The 22281-nt window shown below is 43.2% G+C and overlaps 1 protein-coding gene across 1 annotated transcript in view; it reads left to right on the top strand.

Annotated features, from left to right (window-relative positions):
• Positions 1-22281, top strand: part of LOC116515586 (free fatty acid receptor 3-like) — a 32230-nt gene that overhangs the window by 3121 nt on the left and 6828 nt on the right. Inside the window, exons 2-5 of the mRNA XM_032227707.1 lie at positions 5118-5129; positions 8349-8452; positions 9939-9995; positions 11382-11438. Coding sequence (XP_032083598.1) covers positions 5118-5129; positions 8349-8452; positions 9939-9995; positions 11382-11438 — 230 coding nt within the window. The remainder of the gene's footprint in view (positions 1-5117; positions 5130-8348; positions 8453-9938; positions 9996-11381; positions 11439-22281) is intronic.

Genomic DNA, 22281 nt, shown 5'->3' with positions numbered 1-22281 from the left:
TATCCGTTAAATACTGAACAAATTCCTCAGCTCTACCTTGCAAAGGTTCATCCATGTCCCTCCCTTTCAGGAGGGAGCAGGTTATCCTAAACAAGGCGGCTGGGCCCGATTCAGTGGACACAATAAGAGTGGCAAAATGCGAACATTTCGCCGCCCGTATTGCCACGAGATAGGCTCTGATATAGGCTCTCATCAGTGCTCGGTCTGACTCAGACTTACTGGCCCTCCAGTGGCGCTCTAGGCGTCTCTTTTGGCATTTCATCTCCCGGAGTTCCTCGGTAAACCAAAGAGCTCTCCTGGATCTGCTACCTCGGAAAGGCTGCAAAGGCACAATCCGGTTTAAAGCCCCCATCGCCGCTGCATTCCAGGCAGCGACTAAGGACTTGACCGGACTGTGGACAAGAGTGTCAGATATCACTCCAAGCACCGTCTGAAATCCCATAGGGTCCATCAGGCATCTGGGGCGGAACCACCTAATTGGTTCCTCCTCCCTACAGTGGGGGATTGGTTTCCAAAAGTCAAGCCTCAGTAGGAAGTGATCAGACTATGACAAGGGCAGGATCTTAATACCCCTCAATTCTAGATCACGCCTCCACTGCTCTGAGAGGAATACAAGGTCAAGTGTGTGACCCGCTGAATGAGTCGAACCCCGGATTACTTGGGTCAAGTCCATGGCTGTCACGGAAGCCATGAACTCCTGCGCCCCATCAGAGCGTTCACCAACCGTAGGCAGGTTGAAGTCCCCCAGCACCATAAGCCTGGGGAACTCTACCGCCAGCTCAGCTACTGACTTGAGGAGTGAGGGGAGGGCTGTTGCAACGCTGTTGGGAGGTAGGTACGTTAACAGCAAGCCCACTTGACCCCAAGGTACACTGGTCCTAAGTCATGTAGGGCTTTAAACCAACACCTTGAATTGCATCCAGACACCAACTGGTAACCAGTGCAGCTTGCAGAGGATAGGTGTAATGTGGGTGTACCTTGGTACACCCAATATTGCTCACGCGGCTGCATTCTGGACTAGCTGCAGTCTCTGAATGCTTTTCAAGGGTAGCCCCATGTAGAGCGTGTTGCAATAATCCAGCCTTGAGGTGACAAGGGCATGAGTGACGGTTTGAAGTGCCTCCCGATCCAAATTGGTGTACCAGGCGAACCTGGGCAAAGGCCCCCCTGGTCACAGCCGACAAACGATGTTCCAGTGTCAGCTGCGAATACAGGAGGACCCCCAAATTGCGGGCCCTCTCTGAGGTGTGTAAATTTTCACACACCCCCCCCAAGGATTAAGGATGGACTATCTGGACTGTCCTTCGGGGGCAGCATCCAAAGCCACTCAGTCTTATTGGGATTGAGTACAAGTTTGTTCGCCCCCATCCAGATCCTGACCACTTCCAGGCATCGGCACATCACGTCCGCCGCTACACTGAGCTGGCATGGGGCAGAGAGATACAGTTGTGTGTCATCTGCATATTGATGGTACTTTACCCCGTGTTGTCGTATGATCTCGCCCAGCGGCTTCATGTAGATGTTAAATAGGAGGGGGGACAGGACCGAACCCTGTGGCACACCACATTTAAGGGGCCTAGGGGTTGACCTTTGCCCCCCGACCAACACCGACTGCGACCTGTCAGAGAGGTAAGAGGAGAACCACCGTAAAACAGTGCCTCTCACTCCCACCTTCTCTAGTCGTCGCAGAAGGATACCATGGTCGATGGTATCGAAGGCCGCTGAGAGGTCAAGAAGCACCAGGATAGAGGAATGTGGTTTTCCTTACTAGAAGATGATGCTGGGAGGGAGGAGAATCGGGGCCCTGAGCCTGCCTTGCATTAAATCTGTAAGGACAGCAAACTCGCTGCAAGAGGCAGTGCTAAAATGCATTAAAAGTCTGATGTGGAAAGATGTTGTCAGTCCTTTCTGTGTCTGTGGATAAAAATGCAATTTCATTAAGTGCCTCGGATCTGCTCCTCCCTCCTTTTCATGATATCAGCCCTTCAAGATAGACCAAACTAAGAGGCCAGAATTATGAATGCAAATACTACTTTATTATGTTACCATAACAATAATCTTGTAAATCTAAATGTGCTTCCTCCTGCCCTCTCCTCGTGTTCATGAGAGCTAGGGAGTGTCATATTAGTGTTCCAATATCTCAAAGGCTGCTACAAAGAAGAGGGAGTCAACCTATTCTCCAAAGCACCTGAAGGCAGGACAAGAATCCATGGGTGGAAACTAATGAAGGAGAGAAGCAACCTACTGTAGAACTATGGAGACATTTCCTGATAGCTGGAACCATTAATCAGTGGAACGAGTTACCTCCGGAAGTTGTAAATGCTCCAACACTGGAAGTTTTAAAAAGGAGATAAGAGAACCATTTGTCTGCAATGGTGTAAGGCTTCCTGCCTGAGCAGGGGGTTGGGACTAGAAGACCTCCAAGGTCCCTTCCCACTCTGTTATTCTGCATTCTGAGATGTTTTCTCCAAATTAAATCTCTCTGATTTCTTTTGTCTGATCTTAGCCTTGGTTGTGGCTCTTCCTCCTGTCCCTCAAGGTTATTTCTACTGCCCATTACAGCAGGACATCGGCAGCCAGCTGTGGATACTCTGTTAATAATGATCCATCAGATACCTGACTTATGGTGCTGGGAAAAATGTGATCAATGGCCTTGGAGATCAGAGGTGGGTTCCTACCAGTTTGCACCTATTCGGTAGAACCGGTTTGTCAAATCTACCGAACCGGTTAGAAGAGGTTCCACCAGTGGACCCGGAAAGCAGGCCACACCTACAGAAGAGGTTCCAAAAATTTTTGAAACCCACCACTGGTCCTTGGATATGATTATTCTACACTATCATGCTCATATTTATAAAACTCAGTGCCTCTGTGGAAGGTAAAGATGACTACTGCGTTTGTGGTGCAATCAGAACATTGCGTGTGTTGAAGTTGTTTTAACGCAAACCAAAGATGCCTTTTAAAAAACAAGTTTACATCATATTCTTATGCATGCCAGTGCTGTGTGTGAGGTAATTTGGGGTGGTTCTGACAAGTGTCGTCGGCATTTTCATATCCGGTCACATAGGTGGCAAGCCACTCCCATCCGGTCACATGGGCGACAAGCCACTCCCACAAAGGAGGCCACACCCACAGAGTAGGTTTGAACAATTTTTGAAGCCCACCACTGTTGGAGATCCATATTATTAGTAACCTAGAGGGAGTCACCTTTTCTTGATGACACCATGAAACTTTCCAAGAGATATGAATTTATATTGCAATGGGAATGACAGTCTTCTTTCCTTAAAAAAAAAACACCTTGACTGCACAACAGCCTATTTTGATGAGCTAAAGCAAAAGCATGAAAGATGCTGAGCATCCGATTCCCCTCTCTCCCTTCCCTTTGTCTTAAAGTGGGTAGATGTGATCGAAGAGGGAGAGCAAAATGAGGGCTAGATTTCCAGAACTTTTACTTTATCCCAACTTTTCTGCGCCGTGCTAAAAAAAATAAAAAGCAATCTGCTGCCTGGGAGAACTTTTACTTTATCCCAACTTTTCTGCGCCGTGCTAAAAAAAATAAAAAGCAATCTGCTGCCTGGGAGCTCCAGGGAAGATGAAGAAAATATAATTACCTTATGTTTGTGAAGCACTTGTTGCTGTAAGATGAGATTGTAATGCAATCAAAACTATACCATTCCCTCTTGCCCCCCAAGGGGGAACTAACCTTATAAAACACATCTACACCAAGGGCGAATGGAAAAAAAGTACCCATAAGAATCAGATTAAGTCTCCCTAATGTTCAACCTGAAACCTAAATCCAGGTTTAGGTTTACCTTCCACCATGAAAACTTACTGGATCAGTTTGAGATGGTAGCACTCAACCCACTTAAAGAAGTTATTGTGATTAGATATAGAGGAATTTCAGATTTGAGCTGTGTTGAGCTCTTATGGGAAAAGAAGAATATCAATGAAATACCCTCATCATCTGTGTATAGATAGTCCTCAACTCACAACAGTTGGGTGACTGTTTGAAGTTACAACGGCGCTGAAAAAAGTGACTTAGGACCGTTTTTCACAGTTACAACCTTTGCAGCATCCCCATGGTCACGGGATCAAAATCGAGACACTTGGCAACTGGTTTATATCTATGACAGTTGCAGGGTCCCAAAGTTATGTGATCATCCTTTGTGACCTACCAACAAGCCAATTCCAGGGGGGAGGGGAAGCCTGATTCACTTAACAACCAGGTTACTAACTTAATCACCAGTGATTCACTTAACAACGGGGGCGAGAAAAGTGGTAAATGGGGAAAACTCACTTAACAAATGTCTCACTTGAAAACATAAATCTTGGCTCTCAATTGTGGCCATGAGCCAACCTGTAGTTTATGCTTTGTTGGTCTGATTTTTATTTAAAATGAATAGAGCTGATTTTTATTTAAAATGAATAGAATGCAGACTTAATTTTTTTAAAAAAAATGTTTTATCATAGCTTGCAATAAAATAGTTCCGACAACGGCTTACAGGTTCAAACAAATTGCACATTAACTAAGCAAATAAACAGGAAGTAAGAGGTGTAGAGAGGATCACGTGCTCACTATGACATCGCAAAGTTCAAAGATCCTGGGGATTTAACTAATCGACTAAAACTTTATTGGCTTTCTCCCTATTTAAATGGCTTATCAGCTCTCCTCATTGGGAAAGGGACACAGCTACTAAACAGGAAAGGAGCTGAACTTTGAAATCCTGATTCTTCTCCAGGGAAACCGAAACAAGAAGCTGATAATAGTAACTAAGAAAGTAACCTTTATTCCAGATTTGCAGTGGACAGGATGAAGCCAAAGTGTCAATAGCGACAGCACTTAGACTTACTGTATATACTGCTTCACAGTGCTTTACAGCCCTCTCTAAGTGGTTTAAAGAGTCGGCCTATTGCCCCCAACAATCTGTGTCCCGCTTTTAGACCCCTCGGAAGGATGGAAGCCTGAGTCAACTTTAAGATGGTGAGAATCAAACTACTGGCAGCCGGCAGTCAGCAGAAGTAGCCTGCACAACCACATTGTAACCACTGCGCCACCATGGCGCCTAGATGTGACTATCCATTTCCTCTTTTTGCCACTCCCTTCTCTGATTCCCAAACAGTTGTACCATGGGGTAAAGAAGGGCTTCTCCGTGCGGGAATGGTCTAACAAGCTGGGGGTTAAATAGATACTTTTATTTATTTAATTAATTGGTTTACAAGTAGTAAATCAATTATTTAAATCAGGGATAGTTAACCCTTTTATACCTACCGCCCACTTTTGTATCTCTGTTAGTAGTAAAATTTTCTAACCGCCCACCGGTTCCACAGTAATGGTGATTTTATGAAAACCTAATGAAAATTTTTAAATAATGCTATGACATTTTTTTTAAAAAAGTCAATTAAATTTAAAAAAAAGGAAAGTGCTTCAGTATAGGACAAAACCCCTACCACCCACCATGAGAGCTGGAACGCCCACTAGTGGGCGGTAGGAACCAGGTTGACTACCAGTGATTTAAATCATCAATTTACTACCTGTAAATCAATCAATTGATGTAAATAAAAGGACCTTTTTACCACAATCTTATTATTGTAAATAATTGTAATAAAGCTACAACCACTTGTTTGGTGACGGTGCAAAGGTTATAAAGGCACCGAAAAAAGGGACGTATGACTGGTCCCTCACACCTTACAGCCTCCCTATGGTCACATGATCAAAATTGGAATGCTTGGAAGCTGACCTGCATTTACAAGGGTTACAAGGTCGTGTGAATGCCATTTGCAGCCTTCCCACCCGTCTCCTGACAAGCCAAGTCAATGGGGGAAGCCAGATTGGCTTCGTGACCACATGTTTCAGCCTCTGTTTTGCTGCTTGCTTTTGGCTGCCATTGAAACGGGGAAGGGGGGGGCATGGTATTTGGGTGGGGAGGTATCAGTACAGGAGTGACTGTTAAAAGGGAGTTGTTCTCACCATCTACTGCGCATGTTGCAGATAGAGGACTTGACGCCAAGGCCAACTGTCTGGCATACCAACTTGATGATGCTTTTTGAAGATGTCTCCCACATGGCACCTGTGGGATGTGCAGATTTGACTATGGGATGGGGTTACCAGGGGGAAGGGGTTGGGTCACATAAGAACCGAGGTGGCACAGTGGTTAGGGTGCAGTACTGCAGGCCACTCCAGCTGACTTTTATCTGCAGTTCAGTGGTTCTAATCTCACCGGCTCAGGGTTGACTCAGCCTTCTATCCTTCCGAGGTGGGTGAAATGAGGACCCAGACTGTGGGGGCAATATGCTAACTCTGTAAACTGCTTAGAGAGGTATGAAGCGGTATATAAGTCTAACTGCTATTGCTATTGCTATTGATATCTATGATTACGGACGCTTTTGCCTTAGATCTTGCTTTGCTTAGCTGCTATCTACTCTGTAAATGTGTTTTTATTTTTTCCATTTCATTTTCGTACAGTCACATATATACTGTGCATAACCGGGGCCATATAACATTAAACAATAAACACAGCCATTCCTCTTGTCAACAATACCCCCCAAAATAGAAACCCAATGTACCTCTTCGACCCTCCATACACCCTTTCTTTCGCCCCCCTCCAACTTTCCATGCTATCTACTCATGACCAGTAAAAGTACTCTTAATTCTGCAAAATGGAGTTGAGTGGTTTCTTTCTTGGTTACTAAGGGAGGCCGCCTTGACAACGTTTCATTTAACAACTACAATGATTTGCTTAACAACCACAAGAAAAAGGTCATAACCTTCCCAGGGGAGGGGATGACTTAATTATCAACTGCCTTGCTTACTAATGAAAACTCTGAGCCCAATTTTGGCTGTAAGTTGAGAACTACCTGCAATAGCTAGTTGTCATCTAACATGACAAAATGCACTTCTTACTTCCTGTTTATTTGTTTAATTAATGTGCGGTTTGTTTAAACATGTAAGGCATCATTGGGACTATTTGATTGCAAGCTATGCTGAAACATTGAGTTTAAAATTAAGTCTGCATTCAATTCCTTTCAGATTAATATCAGCTTGGACAAGACCAACGAAGCAAAAACTACAGATGGTCCTTGACTTACAATTGAGAGCCAAAATTTATGTTGTAGATTTCATTTGTCTTCCTCCTGCACTTCACGGATTTTTCAATCTTTTTCAGGTTTACTTGTCCTTTATACTCAGTTCTGGCTACGTCAATATCGCCTGATAATTCTTCGGTCGTGTGCTCTAAAATCTATTTCTTCAGAGCTGTTATTTTAGGGGTTGTTAGAGTTCAAACAGGCCATATCCTCTTATCGCCTTTAACCTCCTCCCTTGTTAAAGTCAAAATAGGTGGGCCTCTTAATAATCTGGTATTTTATATTTGCTAGGATTACAAAGCAGTTGATACACCCAGTGTGGTTCCTTATGAGACTAGTAACAGAGAATATATATCCTGTTTAACCCCACATTAGTTTTCTGAGATCATTTAAATCTTGGGGAAAGGAAACCATATTTTTTCGATACCAATGGCCATTCAGTTTGCTTAATTAACCATTTATATATATATAACCATTTATACACACACACACACACACACACACACACGCACGTGTGTGTGTGTGTGTGTGTGTGTGGTTAATTAAGCAAACTGAACGGCCATTGGTATCGAAAAAATATGGTTTCCTTTCCTCGAGATTTAAATGATCTCAGAAAACTAATATGGGGTTAAACAGGAGAACCCCACGAAATCCCAGGAATATATTTGTGAAAGATGAGGGGAAGGGATAGAAACATTTTGGAAAAAAAATGTCTTTTCTTTCCCTTGCTCTTATTATTTTGCCCCTGTTGAGTTAAAATCAGAAATTCTCAAAATAAACCTATTCTTTTAACAGGGACGTGTTGGCTGAGTGGCTAAGATGCTGAGCTTGTTGATGAGAAAAGTCAGCGGTTCGAATCCCTAGAGCCACGTAACGGAGTGAGCTCCCGTGACTTGTCCCAGCTTCTGCCAACCTAGCAGTTCTAAGGCATGTAAAAAATGCAAGTAGAAAAATAGGAACCAGCTTTGGTGGGAAGGTAACAGCCTTTCGGGCGCTGGGAATAGAGAAGAAATACAGGGCCATGAAGGAAGGGGAGATGGATGCGTGGTCAGCTATAAGGAGCAAAGTATTTGTGGATCTTGGGCATGGTTGGAAAAGAAAGGAAGAAAGGGCTTGGTCATTCTGTGGATAAATCAGGTTGGGCTCACAGAGGCAAATTTGCTCATGATAACAGGTGCTGATAGTTTAATATATCAGTGGCCACTGCCCATGATAGCTTCCAATATAAGTAGAGGCATCAGGTGGCTTTATCCCTATTCCTATTTCAGAAGGAAAGGAAGACAGAAGCAACACCAAGATGCAAGTCAAAGTTGTGGCTCTTTTTCTGGCTATCTGCCTCCTCACTTTCGAAGGCACCACAGCTAGACCTGGGGTAAGGAGCGGTTTGGGTGAAGGAAGGTTCATATGGGATGCAGTGGCTCAGTGGCTAGGACACTAAAAGGTTGGCAGTTCGACTGTTTGAATCCCTAGTGCTGCATAATGCTCCAGTACTTGTCCCAGCATCTGCCAACCTAGCAGTTCGAAAGGATGTAAAAAATGCAAGTAGAAAAATTAGGGACCGCCTTTGGTGGGAAGGTAACAGAGTTCCGTGCGCCTTGGGCGTTTAGTCATGCTGGCCACATGACCACGGAGACGTCTTCGGACAGCGCTGGCTCTTCGGCTTTGAAACGGAGATGAGCACCACCCCCTAGAGTTGGGAACGACTAGCATGTGCAAGGGGAACCCTTATCTTTACCTACCAATCCATTTGCAACCTCAGTTTAGGAGTTTATTACACTATAAGTCTCAAAATGGCTTTGGACCAGGATAGCAGAAGGTCCTCTCCTATGAATCTACAAGGCTTTGGGTTTTAGTCATGCCGGCCACATGACCATGGAGATGTCTTCGGACGGCGCTGGCTCTTCGGCTTTGAAACGGAGATGAGTACTGCCCCCTAGAGTCAGGAACAACTAGCACATATTGAGCATGGAATATCCCAGAACTGGGGCTCCTGCATTCGTAACTGACTCCACTGAGCATTGCTGTTTTTAAAGAGTGTGTAACATAAGAGTTATCAGTCAATTGTTTCTTTTTTGGGGAATTTGCAGTAGCTAATGGATGGTCATAGAAGGACCACTCATATCTAATGAGACTAAAGCCCACTTCAAGTATTTCAATAGCCAGAGAAGGCAAGCCACAAGATGGCATTCCCATTGAGCCTTCTAGATTTGTTGATGTCTGAAGGCTAGAGAAATAATCAACTGCTCTAAGAAGAAGGAGGAGAAGGATCAGTGTCCTGGAGGGATTTAAGTAGCACATCTGTCATGCATTGGGCTTTTCCTTTTCTTCTTTCTTTCTTTCCTTCCTTCATTCCTTCCTTCTTTTCTCCTTTCCTTTCCTCTCTTCTCCCCTCCCTCCCCTTCCCCTCCCCGGTTTCCAGGTTCCCCCCATCCAAACAAAAGTTTAAGTCCCTGCTCAGCACCCAAATGTCCATCACAGGGTCCAATCAGGCACCGTCCCAACTGGAGATGCCTCACAGTCATGCCACTCCATGTGAAGGGCAAAATGTCCTTGACTCTCTGAGAAAGGAATATTATTTTGACTGTATCGCTCACTCCATATAATCCCCCTTCACAATTTCCCACAATATAATATGTGGCAGGATTGAAGGCTCAATGCAAAAGAAGACTATCATATCTACCCTGGTCCTCCTTTTCTGACCAACTTGGCTGGTCTTCCCTCCAGTCTGCTATCCTTTCTTCCTCTCCTGCAGTTTGTTAAATTCTTTGATATTCACAAAACTCCGGGATCTTTCTAGTGCTTTTTCTAATTCTTCAGCAAAAAGAAAATATCTTAGCTCTTTTTATTTTCCTTTGCAGAGTGTGGACAGTTTTGACAACAACAATGTAGGATCTAACAGTTTCAATGATAATGGAGTAAGTATAAAATTTAATAATTAAAATTTAATAAATAAGTAAGCAGAATAACTAGGCTTGCAGATAATTTGTCTTCTTCATTCCTCAGTAGGAGGTTAAAAACTATTTTTTGAAAGCTGTATAGAAACTCTTAAATGCACTTCCTTTCTTTCGATTCATCCAAAAGCTAAACATCATCCTTATTTTCTCAAAGTTACCGAGTAAAAAGTCATTTGTCAATGACTGAAGAAAGGTATTTGCAGCACATGCTTAAGTTGAGCTATGAGGGGGATAATATAGATGTCATGTAAATAATAAATTGGCATTAATCAGCTTGATCAACCACAGAAGCCTAGATTTTGTCCCAAATAACCAATCTCTGTTATTTATGTTTTATTTTTAAAATTACAATAGGCAGTTTCCCATTATGTTGTGTTTCTGTAACTTTATTCAATGAACAAACCAATAGCAGCTTGGTAAGATTAGGGATGTGGTGGCTCAGGGGCTAAGACACTGAGCTTGTCAATCAAAAAGGTCAGCAGTTCGGCGGTTTGAATCCCTAGTACCGCATAACAGATACCTGTCCCAGCTTCTGCCAACCTAGCAGTTCGAAAGCACATAGAAATGCAAGTAGAAAAATAAGGACCACCTTTGGTGGGAAGGTAACAGCATTCCATGCGCCTTTGTTGTTTAGTCATGCCAGCCACATGACCACGGAGACATCTTCGGACAGCGCTGGTTCTTTGGCTTTGTAACAGAGATGAGCACCGCCCCCTAGAGTCTGGAACGACTAGCACATATATGCAAGGGGAACCTTTAGCTTAAGATTAGGGAGATAGTGGGGCAATTATTAATTGTCATAAGATGGAATCATTAGGTTGCTCTTAGTTTCAAATTGTGTTGTTTTCATTTTATGTTTCAGAACAGCTATAATTCTGGACACTTTGGAGGGGTATGTATTCACAAATTCAATCCTAAAATTCCAAAAGGAGTCAACATTTGGCGGGGATGACATGCATATTCCTCCTGAGTCAGGGGTGGGATGCTGCTGGCATTACTGCCGGTTCAGTGTGCACGCAATTTTGCATAGGAGGCAGGAATGCAGGAGGAAACTAGAACACACTGGGGAGAGAAACAGGAGATCGTGAGCCTCCCCTGCCCCATTTTGGGTCTGAAAAGCCTCCTGCACCAAGCTGGAAGCCAAAATGGGGGCTGGGGGGGTGCATGTATGGGGGAGCACACATGCACAGGGAACATACATGTGGGGCGGGGTGCATGCACAGTAGGTGCTTGCATTGCATTTTATGGATTGGGACATAAGCGTGTGTGCATTAGTGTGTGCATGCGCTTTGGGCACAGCACCAAAAAGGTTAACCATCACTGCCCTAACATGTGCTCTATTTTTAGAATGGTGGGAGCTTTGATAACAATAAGGCTGGTGACAACAGCTTCAATGACAATGGGGTAAGTGTTGGAGAATGTCTTTTGTCTTCTTAGAGAGAGAATAGAATCCAACTTCTCAAAGATCACCAAAATAGATCTTGTTATTTTAATGTTTAAATGATTTATCTATATAAAGGAGGAAGAACAGTCTTAGTATCTAGAGCTACATCCTAGCAAGGAGATTCGAGAAGGCATGCCTATCTGTGTGTTTGCTTAGGAGACAAAAGCAGGAAGGAAGAGACCAGGTTAGAGATAAACCGGGAACCTAGATAGGATCTGAGCCTCTATCTCAGTTTTTCTCGACCTGGGTAATTTGAAGATGCATAGATTTCAATTCCCAAAACTCCCAAGTCAGCATGGCTTGCTGAAGAATTCTGGAAGTCCACACATCTTAAAGTTGCTAAGGTTGAGAAACATCGCTCTCTCTATATCTTGCTCCTCCTCATGGTCAGTAGTAGTGTGAATGGTTAAGAGGCAGTGTTGCGAAGTCCCACTTTCAACAGTAGATGTCAGACATCTACAAACGATAAAATTTTGTGCAGTCCTAAGAAGAGATTCACACAATCCTGGAGCAGATTCACCACAGTTCAAAGGCATCTTAGAACTGGACTCCGTTGAACTGCGGTGCCGGTGGCAACTGTTATGCATCCCACAGACTGCAAAAATAAAGAAGAACTCTGAGACCAAACCTCACCAAAACATTACTTAAAGCCAAGATCACTAAACAAAGGCTTCCTTACTTTGGTTATCTCGTGAGAGCTGACTCATCTGAAAAGTCCATCATGCCAGGAATGATCAGTGGAAAAAATGAGAAGGGGTTGCCCTATTACCCATTGGCTGAACACAGGGGTGGGTTCCTGCCAGTTCTAACCTCTTCTATAGAAGAGGTTCCACAAATCTACAGTGCCGTTTAGAAACCAGTTCCAGCTCCCTCCCCCCGCCCGTCCGCACATCATCAAGATGAAGAATGAGAGGAGGAATTCTGGGAGTTGAAGTCCACAAGTCTTAAAGCTGTCAAGTTTGAACACCCCTGGGGTTTTTTTTCTAAAGGGTTAGAGGTGCAAGGGTCTTGTAACTTGACAGCTTTAAGACTTGCACACTTCAATGCCAGAGTTTCTGAGCCAACATTTTGATTGCTAAACAAGAGCGTTGTTAAGTGAGTTTCACCACATTTTGCAAGTTGGCCATGCCCACCCAGTCACATGACTGCCAAGCCACTACCACCAAGTCACATGACTGCCAAGCCACTCCCATTTGGTCACATGGCTGGCAAGCTGCTCCCATCTGGTCACATGGCCGGCAAGCCACTCTCACAAAGCAAGCCACACCTACAGAAGAGGTTCTAAAAAAAATTGAAACCCACCACTGGCTGAACACTACAAAAGATGACCATGGCAGATCTGAAGGAGGTGGTGCAAGACATGGAGAGTACTGATCGATAGAGTGGGATCATTCTACTGGCCGGAAGTTTGACACCCCTGCTCAAGAGGGACTGTACTGCACCCAATGGTGGGATTCAGCCAGTTCACACTGGTTGGGGTGAACCAGGAGTTGGAAGGACTCACTGGCCCACCCACCCTGCCCCACCCCTCCCAGGAGTCTCCACACAGGCCGTTTTGAATGCCAGGGAAGTGCAGGGACTACACAGAGGGTCTGAGAGGGCAAAAATCAGGCCTTCTGGAAGTCTGAAAACGGGCCTGTTTCCAGCTTTCGGAGGGCCTCTGGAGCCCACATGAGCCCGGGGAGGGTGAAAAATCTCCCCACCATGGTGCAGGAGGCCAAGTAGGCCATGCCCACCATTCCCACGCCCACCCAGCAACTGGGCAGATAACTGGTTGTTAATAATTTAGGATCCTACCACTGACTTCACCTTAGATAGGATTTTTTAAATCAACAAAAAAACAATGTCCTGATTTTTTTCTCACTTTTCTGTATTTATTTTTGTATTGTAGAATACCTATAACGGACCTGAAATCTTTGTAAGTTTGTATAATTCTGAACGTCTCTATCAAAAGCTTAATTCTATTATGTAGTTTTCTACTGGTAAGAATCTGGTTTCCAACTCTGGCCAAAGTCCCTTTCGGCCAATCATGGGATCAATCATGAATTAGGCAGCTGATTTTGCCTGAAATAAAATTCATTTTGTTATGAAACCAGGGCTGGGGATCAGGGAGCAGCACAGACAAATAGAACAATTTCCTTGTTGAAACCGATCAGGTATTCTGCTTCTAGTGGGAAGTTCCCAATCAGATATGGAGCCATTTGTCTCCAGCATCAACAACTTCAGGCTATAAACTCTGCACAATCGTAATGTTCTAATTGTTATCTCCACTTGTTACCAAGTGCTTCCTTCTCTATAAATGAGAAATTAATCATTATGGGTAGATCTTATTGATAATGGTGATGAGTACTTATTGAGAGTCTCATGATATTCAAACTCTTAAGGATGTTTTATTTTCTTCTTTCTAGTATTAAAAACCTACCATCCCCAGTCCAGATGGTCTCTGCCCAGACTTTTCATCAAGGATATCATTGCCGACTCAAATGATCCTTTTTACTTGGTGTTGAACCTTTATCTGATACCGACTATACAAAAGCTTCTTTTTGCAAATAAAGTAACATGACTTAACCGATGTACCTTCCAGAACAACAGTTGTGCCTCAGTGTGAATTTATTACCTACTTAATCTATCTACAATCCAATGGATTAAGAGGAGCCTATGGATTAAAATGGTTTTAAGGATTAATTCGAAAGGAGCAGAGTGGTGGCCTAGAGGTGGCGCTCTCACCTCCCAATCAGGAAGCTGTGAGTTTGATCCGAGATAGTGGCAGATATTTCTCTCTCCGGGCGCAAAAGGAATATATCAGTTGCAGTGGTGGGATTCAGCCAGTTTGCACCTATCCGGGAGAACCGGTTGGTAACTTTCTATGCAGTTCAGAGAACCGGTTGTTGGAAGAAATCTTTTGTTTCCGTCCACATTCCAGGCCTAATTCTGTAAGGAAGGCAGGAAGGAAACATTCTGGTGTTGTTTCTAGCCTAATCTTTATTGCCCTGCTTACAGAAACTGCCTCTCCAGTTAACCCTTAATACCATTGTAACAACTAAGGCGAAGTACCCATCGACCTGAGTGACATTGATTTGGCCACGCCCACATGATCACATGACCACCGAGCCCCACCTACCCAGCTGGTCATTAGGGCAGAGAACTGGTTGGTAAATTATTTGAATCCCACCACTGATTTGCTGTGAATTACATGTAGGCATCAGGAAGGGCATCCAGCCAGTAAATGCTCAGCTCCATTTAGTCGTCCTAACTTCAGCCTGATGCAATAGCAATAGCAGTTAGCAATAGCAGTTAGACTTATATACCGCTTCATAGGGCTTTCAGCCCTCTCTAAGCGGTTTACAGAGTCAGAATATTGCCCCCAACAACAATCTATGGTGGTTTCTGGGTCCACAACTTGCAGACGGATGCTACAAGACTAGTATTTACCCTTTGATCTGTTCTGCAAGGCAACCCACCCACTTCCCTCAATGACTAGATTGGAACATCCTGCAGAGCATGATGGGAATCTCAGGATGACTGGTCAAAGTGTTTATTAGCAATAGCAATAGCAGTTAGACTTATATACCGCTTCATAGGGCTTTCAGCCCTCTCTAAGCGGTTTACAGAGTCAGCATATTGCCCCCAACAACAATCTGGGTCCTCATTTTACCCACCTCGGAAGGATGGAAGGCTGAATCAACCCTGAGCCGGTGAGATTTAAACAGCCGAACTGCAGAACTGCTGTCAGCTGAAGTAGCTTGCAGTGCTGCATTTAACCACTGCGCCACCTCGGCAAGAGATGGCAGGGTTTTTAAAACAAAAGAAAAAAGCTAAACCAACATCTTTCTTCCAAAAAACAATTGGTCAAAAGCCACCCATCAAAGGTATGGGGGAACTCACTGGCCTTAACTGGATTAGAGGGAGAAGAAAATTGTGTCAATTGACTCAATCAACTAACCCCAAAGGATTAAGTTTAGTTTGTTTAGACCCTGTTTAGTCTGGGATTAAACAAACACCTCCCAATCTGTTACATCGTTCAACTGTTTCCCAGAGTTTGGATGATCTGAAAGCAGGTCCAAATCCAAAAATACTTTTGTGGAACTGGAAGTCTCTGGAGATAATTTGGCTCTCTGGTTATCTTGCTTCTAAACGCTCCCAGTTAGCCTTTGGGTAGGGATTTTGAAAAGTATGTGTGTGAAATATAACAGCAACAGGATCCAAATGTTTAAAGAACATTTAAACACAGGTAGTCCTTTGTTAATAGCCCTAATTGGGACTGGGAACTCCATTGCTAGTGTGGCTTTCCCAAAGCTAGAAACCTTCCTTCTTAACAACCCTCTGTCATTTTCTGAACCATATGCCTAGAACAGTGATGGCGACCCGAAAAATGGCCTGAAAATGTTCCCCAAAACGGCCTGAAAAATGGCCTCGTTTTTGGGCACTTTGGGGGCTGTTTTCTGGCCCTCTGGCACCGACAAAGACCAGCTGGCCAGCACGCATGTTTGCTCCTGGTACCAGAAGAACAGCTGGCGATGGTGCACATGCCCACAGAGAGGACTCTGCATGCCACCTCTGGCACATATGCCATAGGTTTGCCATCATGGGCCTAGAACAGTGGTTCCCTGGCTGGAGAATTCTGGGAGTTGAAGTCCACAAATCTTAAAGTTGCCAAGTTTGGGAACCACTGGCCTAGAAGAACTGCTTTGAACAGCTTTTCAAAGCCAAGATGTAGAGAAGATATTTGACATAGGTTTGTGTTGTTCCCTTGTTACAACGTTGTAGAAGTAGTCCTCATAAAGTAGACCCCAAAATGCCCGTTGCAAGGCGAGACAGTTGTTAAGGGAGCCCCCCACCCATTTTACGACCTTTCTTGCCCATACTTTTTAAGAGAACACACTGCAGTTGTAAAGTTAGTTACACGGCAGTTAAATTAATATGGCTTCCCCCGTTGACTTTGCTGGTCAGAAAGCGTCAAAAGGGGATCATGTGAGCCCGGGACACCGCAACTGTCGTTAGTATTTTTCATTTTCATTGTATCTAAAAGGTCATCTGCCATCGCCATAAGAATGAAATCCTTGCCGAGGGCTCAGATTTTGAACACTGACCACGGGGAGGCTGCAATGGTGTGAAAAACATCCTTTTTTTCCAATGCCGTCGTAACTTCACTAAATGAGTGGTTGTAAATTGAGGACTACTCATGTCATCCTGGAAGTGGCAACAGCATGGCTGTTGCACTCCAGTGAGAAGCCGCGAGAGCATAATCTCACTGCCAGGTGAGATTATGCGCGGCAGTCTTCCTATGTCTCAGGGCTGATGCTCGGCTTACAAGACAGAGGAGGCTGTTGGTCATGTGGACTTTTGATGTGATTGAGGCTTGATCACTTTTAGGCGTTGAAATCATAAAAGGACAAGAATGGATGATGCTTTTACTTTATTGCCATTGAAAGCTCCCTTAACCCAGAAGACAGAAGTAAGCAGACACTATTCCTACAGCCACCGCTACTTTTTGGTAGATTTCATTAAGATCACTTCTAATCAGGATGAAAGGAGGACGTTGTCTAACAGCTTGGTCTTCCTTCCAACATTGGCAGCGCCTGAAAGAACAGAAGGATGAGATGACCAAGAGCACAACCAACACTGTTGGAAGCCAATTCGGTCCGTGCCTGGCTCGCGCAGGGGTGGGTTCCTGCCAGTCCTAACCTCTTCTATAGAAGAGGTTCCACAAATCTACCGTGCCGTTTAGAACCGGTTCCAGCTTCCTCCCCCACACCCATCCGCACATCATCAAGATGAAGAGCGAGAGGAGGAATTCTGGGACTTGAAGTCCACAAGTCTTAAAGCTGTCAAGTTTGAACACCAGTGACAAATTCCTTCTGTCCAATTGCACTTTCCCAATAAAGCTGTTCTGTTCTGTTCTATTCCATTCAGTTCCATTCCTAATTTACAGAGCACCCCACCCCCTTTCATGTCAATCTGGCATGCCTGCAAACCAGTACCCTGGAAATTGGAGACTGCAATTCAATCTTCACCTTCAGTAGGAAAAGACCAAAGTTCCTTGGACATGAATATTTGGAAACTGATACTGCATTAGAAAACTTACCAGTAGTGCTTACTGTTGCTCCTCCTGTTCCCCTTGTTCATTCTAGAAAAATACAGACAGTCCATCCCATTAGTTATCTATGATCAGAGAAACCTAACTTTTTTTTAATTGAAAATTTTGAAAAAAAAAAAACTTTTACAAATGTTTACTTCTCTCCCGCTACCCTCCCCACCCAAACCCCACCTCTCAACATCCCCACCCCCGACTTCCCAGAACCAATATAGGGTATAAATCTTTAACAAAAATATTCTAAAATAAACTTTAAAAAAAAGTTAATATCCTCTTTCAATTGAGCTTTAACTCCTCTTTGCTAGGCTAGCTCTAAACAGATTATATCATTCCTTGTTTCTTCAGTCATAAACTATCTGGAATTTCTTCGTCCCATATTTATTTTGAGTATAGTCAATCCATCTTCTCCACTTCAATTTATGTCTCTCATTGGAATGGTCCTTGAGATATGCTGATATTTTAGCCATCTCTTGAATTGAATTGAATTGAATTTATTATATTTCTATGCCACCCTTTTCCCCGAAGGGGACTCAGGGCGGCTCACAACCCAAGTCAAAGGGGGGGGGGTACAAATAAGGAAAAAAACACGAACAATACAATACCACAATTTAAAAACACACAACAACCATACCATTCGAGGGGGGACAAAAGCTCATTAGCCCCAGGCCTGTCGGAACAGCCAGGTTTTGAGGGCTTTGCGGAAGGCCTGGAGGGTGGTGAGGGTTCGAATCTCCACGGGGAGCTCATTCCAGAGGGACGGAGCAGCCACAGAGAAGGCCCTCCTCTGGGTGGTCACCAGTCGGCATTGGCCAGTGGATGGAATTCGGAGGAGGCCTAATCTGTGGGATCTAATCGGTCTATTGGAGGTAATTGGCAGCAGGCGGTTTCTCTGCTAAGTTTGTTACTTTTAATGTCCATTCGAGAAACCTGACTTTCAATAACTGTGTAATAGCGGTTCAGTCATCCTCGCTAGACAAGCTGAGAATTGTAATGCCTGCAAACCAGTACAATGTCGAACTGGGGGAGGGGAATGCAATAAATTGCATCTGCAGCTTGCTGTCCAACTGGGTTCGCTCAACATATTTAACTAGGTCAGTTCAAGACCCAATGGCTGCATTTACAGCATAAACTACATTTGGAAGTTTGTTTTCAACATTGTTTCTGGGTTGTTTATGGCATAGCAGAGGATCAAGGCTAGTAATGGGAATGATGGATAAATGGGTCATTTTTGAGACTTGATCCCTTTTCTTACCTGATTTTGTCTTCCTTTTCCTTTCCCCTTCCCCTTTCCTTTTCCTTTTCCTTTTCCTTTTCCTTTTCCTTTCCCCTTTCCTTTTCCTTTTCCTTTCCCCTTTCCTTTTCCTCTTGCTTCTTCTGGGAGGTCCTCATCTCCTTGAGGTTGTCCCACTTGTTCAGGCTAAAAAAACAAACAGGCAAGAGTATCCATTTGCAATGAGATTTGAACTTGTCTGAAAATGAAAAGGTCATCATCTTTTTCCTCGGGCAAAAAAGCCACACCTGGTCTTGCAAGCACGCACCAAGGATTGCATTCAGAAGGCGACAAAGGCCAAGACCACAAAGCAGGACCATTTTATTTGCATATGGAGGGGATTAAAAATAAATAGAATCAATATCCTGGTTCTCTAATCAGGGATTTGATCACTTTCCCCTCTATGGTAAAAAGGGCCAAATAAAGCAAGTCACCTTGGACTTCCTGGGGGCGTGGCCTGTTGCCGAGGAGGGCTCCACCGAGCTCCTCAGAGATCTGGTCTGTATATCTAAATAAGATCATAGATAGCACCCCTTTTTGGCTAAGAAAGGGGCAGGGAGGATAGCTCCGTAGACTAGGGTCTATTCGTAAGCCACAGCCTTTTTCTTTTTTTTTGGCTGTGGAAGAGATTAGATCCAGCTGAAGCGGAGCTTTTATCTCCGGCCAGTTCTTCTCAGCTGCCTTTTTTTTTTTGGCAGCCCCAGACAGGCTAGCCCCCCCCAGGACAAAACAAAGTTTTCTCAAGCTAGATTTGATACGGGAGGGTACCACCCCTGTGAGATTTATGCTTTTATTACTATCTTAAATACCAGCACCATTCGTCTTAAAGACTTCTTTGTTTAAATAGACTTCAAAATGGCGATTTCTCTCCGTGGATGATTACTGGATGTACTTAGCCGGGTTTATCTTCCTGCAGACCGCTCCTTAACAAAACAAACTCTTTTTCTTTGGAAATAGAGGGGAGCGAAGCGCTGCTTACTTGTTTATTTATTATGGCACCCAGATCAAAGAAGCGTCTTGCTACAAATGTGTCTAAAGAATTTAAAGAATCTTTTTTGGAAACACAGCCTTTGTCTCCTACGCCCTCTACTGGAGAAGTTTTAACACAGGAATATCTCTTTAAAATACTTAATACCTTTAAGCAAGAAATTAAGGAATTTGTATTGCAACTTTATGATGATCTAAAATCTAAAGTTAATCAAATGAAGGTGAATACGTTTGCAGCCGTGTCTGCCCTGTCAGATTACTCTGCTGAAATAGAGAACAAATTGGAAAGTCTGGAGAAGGCTAATTTTAACTTGACCACCAATATTCAAATTTTACAAGAAAAAATTAAAAATAACGAAGAACAGCTTATGATGCTAAATTTTGATAGGAAGGCATTTTCAATAAGAGTCAGAGGATTCCGTGAAAAGGAGCAAGAGAATTTGAAACAGACCTTTGCTGAAGCCTTCAGCCATGCGCTGGGAAGCCCGGGATTTAACTTTGATGGGCAGATTCGGAAAATCTATCGCCAGAACTCATTGATAGCGGAACAGCGACAGCTCCCGAGGGACATAATTATACATTTCTCTACAAAGAATCTAGAAAAGCGATTGTGCAAAAGTTTCATAATAACAGTCTCCGAGTTGATGACCAGGACGTGATTGTCTTCAAAGATATACCTTTCCAGATGTTGAAAGCAAGAAGGGATTACACTTTTTTAACTAAAGAGCTTAGGAGTCAACAGATTCGATACAGATGGGAGGCCCCTGCCGGCATCACGGTTACATTTGAGAATCAAAGATTTCGTCTTAATTCTGTTTCGGAGGCTCAAGATTTCTATTGTAGGATTCTGAAGGCGGGACTTCCTGACGCGCTTGGAAGAGAGGAGAGACAAGCGGAAGGAGAAAGCAAACGGCTGGCCATGCGGCTGCAAGATGGAGGGGGTAGCCCCTCCTCCCTCGGAGAAGCAGAAGAACGCAGATCGAGAATTTAGATACTTCAAAAGACTTCCTAAAGTTGAGGACTGAATGGGGGTTTGAGACCTCTCTCCGGTAGAAAAAGTGGACTAATTTTTATCAGAAGGGAAAGCTGGGTGAAACTACTTTGAGCTAGATTCTAAAGTAACGTTAGCATAAATTTGATAGTGGTTAAAAGAATGCGGAATGATTTATGTTGTTTAAACTTTGTTAGATGGGACTATTTTAAAATAGAAGGTTAACTGACTCTTGCCGAAAGTATTATTTGAATATGATCCATGCTATTTAACTTTTATTTGAAGGGAAAGTTGGTTGTAATAGTTCTGAGTTATTTTTCAAATAAACGCTAGTATAAATTTGATAGTGGTTAATATTAGACAAGCAAGAGATGAGGGTAAAATGCATGTGAAATGAACTACGTTCTTTGAGGTAAATACCAGACAAGCAAGGGAAGAGGGCAAAATTTACCTTGTTTAAAGCTTATTAGAACAGGAAGCCGCTTGGGATTATCTTAAGATAACTGTAAAAAGAATGTGGAATGATTTATGTTGTTTAAACTTTGTTAGAAGCGACTACCTTAAAATAGAAGGTTAACTGACTCTTGCTGAAAGTATTATTGGAATATGTGGAATGATTCATGCTACAAATCGCTCTGAGTTATATCTTAAACAAATGGTAGTATAAATTTGATAGTGGTAAATATCAGACAAGTGGGGGATGAGGGTAAAATACATGTGGAATGAACTAAGTTATTTAAATCCTATTAGAAGGGGAAGTCGGTTGGAATTATCTTAAGATAGAAATTGATTCCTGTGTAAGGTAATATCTGATCTACGCTGCTTAACCTTACTAAGAAGGGGAAATCTGGTTAGATTATTTTGAATTATTGTTTGAAAAAGGGGTAAAGAAAGATCATTTACGTTGTTTAAATTTTACTAGAAGGGAAAGTTTGATTACTTGTCTGTAAAGTTATATTTGAATATATGGCATGATCCACGCTGCTTAAATCTTATTGGAAGGGATCATGAGGTTTATGAAGGGAACGGGAGAGCCTACAGAAGGTCGGGGTAAATAGCAAAGAAGTAAGAGATGAGAATAAAACATAGATAGAATGATTTATACTATTTAAGCATAGATAAAGATGGGGGGCTGAGATCAACACAAAGAGTGGTTTCTTTTTTTTTTCTCTTTTCTCTTTTCTCTTTCCTTTTTTTTTTCCTTTTTTTTTTCTTTCTCTGCTTTTCTTTTTTTTTTTGATATATTACTTTTATTTTTTAATCCATATGTATACAAGATATTTTAGATAGAAGGTAGTGCCAGGTGTGGGCCCTGGGAAGTCGGGAGGATTAGGGATGGGGATTGTGGGGGGTGGGGTGGGGGGGTGTTAACATAGTTTTAACAAGAACAAGAATGTATTTATATACGGTGGTTCTTTTTTTTTTATTATTATTATTATTATTATTTTTTCCTTGGTTCAT

This window comes from Thamnophis elegans, chromosome 12 (genome assembly GCF_009769535.1).
Source record: "Thamnophis elegans isolate rThaEle1 chromosome 12, rThaEle1.pri, whole genome shotgun sequence".
In the NCBI taxonomy this organism is placed as follows: domain Eukaryota; kingdom Metazoa; phylum Chordata; class Lepidosauria; order Squamata; family Colubridae; genus Thamnophis; species Thamnophis elegans.
Note: the sequence above shows the minus strand (reverse complement) of the source record. Positions and strands in the feature narration are given on the sequence as shown.